Source organism: Lathyrus oleraceus, chromosome 1 (genome assembly GCF_024323335.1).
Source record: "Lathyrus oleraceus cultivar Zhongwan6 chromosome 1, CAAS_Psat_ZW6_1.0, whole genome shotgun sequence".
Classification (NCBI taxonomy): domain Eukaryota; kingdom Viridiplantae; phylum Streptophyta; class Magnoliopsida; order Fabales; family Fabaceae; genus Lathyrus; species Lathyrus oleraceus.
In genome coordinates, this window is record NC_066579.1 from 101,761,478 (window position 1) to 101,765,252 (window position 3,775).

Consider the following 3,775-nt stretch of genomic DNA (forward strand, 5'->3'; position numbering starts at 1 on the left):
TGAAAGCAAAAGAGGAGTGCAGTCTAGCAAACAGAGGTGTAATAAGTCAAAGAGGGCGCAGGTCCCACTACAAGGCCCAAAGTTCCAATTGTTGTGAGACCCAGGGGTATAAAAGCAATGTGGTGGTAAGGTTCAGTAAATCTCCACAACATCCAACTCAAATGAGCCCAAAACGAAACACATGGAAATGGAATTGGAATTCAGTGTAAGTGAAAATTCAAATGAGTAAAACACGCGCGCAACCAAGAAAGGAATATCATGGTGGACTCAGGTCACCGAGCCACCATCATCCACCATGCTGGAGGTCGCCTCCGGAGATGGTGGAACACCATAGGATAAACTAAAACCATCATCAGGATCGTGACAACATGCTCATTCAGAACTCGATGTTAATTTCAACTAATTGCTACTCTAAATCCAAATAAAAAGGGGAGTCATGAAGAACCCTAGGTCTTAAAGGCTAAACTAAATGATGATGATTCATAGATTCATGCTTAAACCTTAGGTCTATTAATCCCTAGAGTATTGTCTATGCAATGGTAACAAGATTATGGCAAATAGAGAAGAAGAAAACTTACCTCTGAAACAGAGATTTGTTCTGGCGAACATTGAATCGGAGAAGATGAAGACGCGACAGAAAAATAACTTGGAAATCTTGATCTTATATTATTCCTTTGATTCTCTTCTTCTTCTTATACTTCTTCTGCAATCGAGATATGATGCAATCGAAGGTAATCGAGAGGGAGTGTAACAATGGAAGGCTTAGCTTAACTCTATTGAAGCTCTGAGGTGAAACTTTAATGGAGTTTTCTGAGAGAGCTCTATGTACGGGTGATCATTGTTATTCGCAAGTGCACGGATTACGTCAAAGTAATATAAAATAATATCGATCCCACAGAGACCAATCGCCAATCTATCGATTACTATCGTTACGGTGTTTATCTAAGGCGGTATAAAAGAGATATTTGGCTTGTAAAATAACGGTAAATAATAAATGTAGGTAAAGACAGGTTGAATGTATCTCACGTCAGTTAGGTGATGTTTCGATTGTCTAAATAGAACTACTTATGAGGCAATATTTTCTACTCTTGAAAAGAATCCATTTAACAGGAACTGTCGCTTTCGCGTATTCAGAACCGAGTTTACCCTTAAATTAAGGCCTTTTATTGTCACTTATAAAAGGTGCGCAGAATGCTAAAGTAATCAACTTATTTTTAAGAAACGAGACTCGTAAACTTAGTCGAAAAGTGATTTTCATTTGGAAAGTATACCCAAGGAGTTTCCTGATTTTAAATCTATCAACGCGTCCGAAAACAGTTTCAAAAATAGTTTTTCCTTAAAGTGATAAAAATTCCTAGTTACTAAGCCAGGGTGCTTTCACACTCCTCGATTAATTAAAACTAACCAAGTTTGTTTTAGAAAACTCAAGTTAAAAATCAAAACAACCTTTAAAGTATTTCTACATATTCAATATCTGAAACATCTCTTTAACCGCGATCCTTACATTCTAACCTTTAAAAGATTTAGCCAGACATGGTAATACAAACAAACACAACGGTATTGATCATGATGAAAAGTTTGTTTTAGAATGTGAGGCGTAAAGAGCGAGTAAAGTGCATAAAATAAATAAAATAAAGCGAGTGCGGAAAATAAATAAAGTAAAGCGAGTGCGGAAAATAAATAAAGTAAAGCGAGTGCGGAAAATAAATAAAATAAAAGCGTAAACATAAAGTAAATAAAATAAAAGCGATGCGGAAAATAAATAAATAAAGTGATAAATAAGAACCTGCTCCAAATAGAGGGATTTAAATCTGGTACAAAAATAAACCTCCGACTCCTGAAGCTAAAGACGACAGCAACTCGAAGTGACCCAACTCAATCTCACTAAGGTGCAATAACCCCCCGATGTGACGGATTACCGCTATTACAAATGATAAATATATGCTTAGTGTTGTAAGACTAAGTTGGATCATTAGAAAATGAAATGGAACGAACTATTTATAGAGGATTTCAGCAGCTTGCAAAGACCATGGTACCCTCCAACTTCTCCTTAGTGGGAACGTGATTTCCAAAGGTGGCGCCCGCCATCCCTTCATGGCGCCCGCCATGTGTGTAAATGGGGTGGATCATGGGAACGTGGCGGTTACCTCCTAGTTGAGGGCTGATGACTCATGGCTTCTCCTATAGCGGCCGCCATGTGTAACGTCATGTGTGTAATTTTGCCGAAAAACCCTAATTTTAGGTCTTTCTGCTTCGTTTCTTTCAAAAGAGTCCGAAAGTGCTAAATATCTGAAAACAAGATAAAAGAGAGCATAATACAAACAAAATGATAATGAAGTCCTAATAAACATGTGAAATCCGAGTCAAAAACACGGTGTAATTCAGTGTGATCAAATTCTCCCACACTTAAACCTTTGCTTGTCCTCAAGCAAAATTCTTTATAGTTTATGCAAGAAAAACAGCATCAACTAGAGTTAATTCAAGGAGAAAAGACTTATGAGTTCATTCAAGGAATGTATCAATAGGTACTAACGAATCGAACTAAGGATATTGTAGTGACACTTCCCGCAATTGCGGTCGTAGGCTTCGTTCCTATACAAATCAATCCACATCATCCCACCATATCATGTTTATCAGAGACTTCGCTATTTCAGGCCCCAAAGAAGGCCCCGAACTAGGATTGCGATGGACGCTCGTGTTCGGCGGTGCTTCATATGCTCATGGTCATGGAATAGGCGCAATTATCACTTCTCCAATTGGATTCCACCTTCCATATACTGCTAGATTATGCTTTGATTGCACCAACAATATGGCAGAATATGAGGCATGCATCTATGGTATTGAGGCGACCATCGACTTGAGGATCAAGATTCTTGAGGTATATGGAGATTCAACTCTGGTAATCAGTCAGGTAAAAGGTGATTGGGAGACTCAGGATAGCAATTTGATACCTTATCAAGAGCATATCATAAAACTAATGCCCTACTTTGATGAAATATCTTTTCATCATATTCCCAAGGAAGAAAATCAGTTAGCAGATGCTCTAGCTACGTTGGCATTAATGTTTAAAGTCAAGTGGAAGAATAAAGCACCAACTGTCCATATTGACCACCTGGATGAACCAACACATTGTCCAACAATCGAGGTAGATCCTAATGATAAGCCCTGGTTCTATGAAATAAATACATTTACGAAGAAACAACAATATTCCGAGGGTATATCCTTGATAAGAAAGCTTTGAGAAGACTTTCCTACAAGTTTTTCTTAAACGGTGTTGTGTTATACAAGAGGAACTATGATTTAGTGTTGCTCAGATGCGTGGATAGACACAAAGCTAACACGGTCATAAAGTCCATACATGAAGGATGCAATAGTGTATATGCGAAAGGTCCTGCCATGGCCAAGAAGATCCTTCGAGCTAGGTATTACTGGACAATAATGGAGGTTGATTGTTACAACTTTGTTAAAAGATGCCATAAGTGTCAAATATATGGTGACAAGATCTTTGTGCCACCAACTCCGTTGAATGTTCTGACGTCTCCATGGCCCTTATCTATGTGGGGTATTGATATGATTGGGATGATATAACCAAAAGATTCCAATGGTCATCGATTCATACTAGTTATTATTGATTACTTTACGAAGTGGGTCGAAGCTGCTTCATATGCCAATGTCACTCGACAGGTGGTTACTCGGTTTATTAAGAAAGAGATAATCTGTCGCTGTGGAATTCCTAACAAGATTATCATTGACAATGCCAGTAATCTTAATAATA

General features: G+C 38.1%; 1 protein-coding gene across 1 annotated transcript; it reads left to right on the top strand.

Annotated features, from left to right (window-relative positions):
* Positions 1-2,626: 2,626 nt before the first annotated feature.
* LOC127093936 (uncharacterized) lies at positions 2,627-3,241 on the top strand. Its single transcript, XM_051032827.1, has one exon. It carries the CDS (start codon positions 2,627-2,629, stop codon positions 3,239-3,241), a length of 615 nt encoding a protein of 204 aa, XP_050888784.1.
* The last annotated feature ends 534 nt before the right edge of the window (positions 3,242-3,775 follow it).

Excerpts from the sequence above, each read along its gene's own strand:
- LOC127093936 (XM_051032827.1), top strand. The coding sequence starts at position 2,627 with ATGTTTATCAGAGACTTCGCTATTTCAGGCCCCAAAGAAGGCCCCGAA.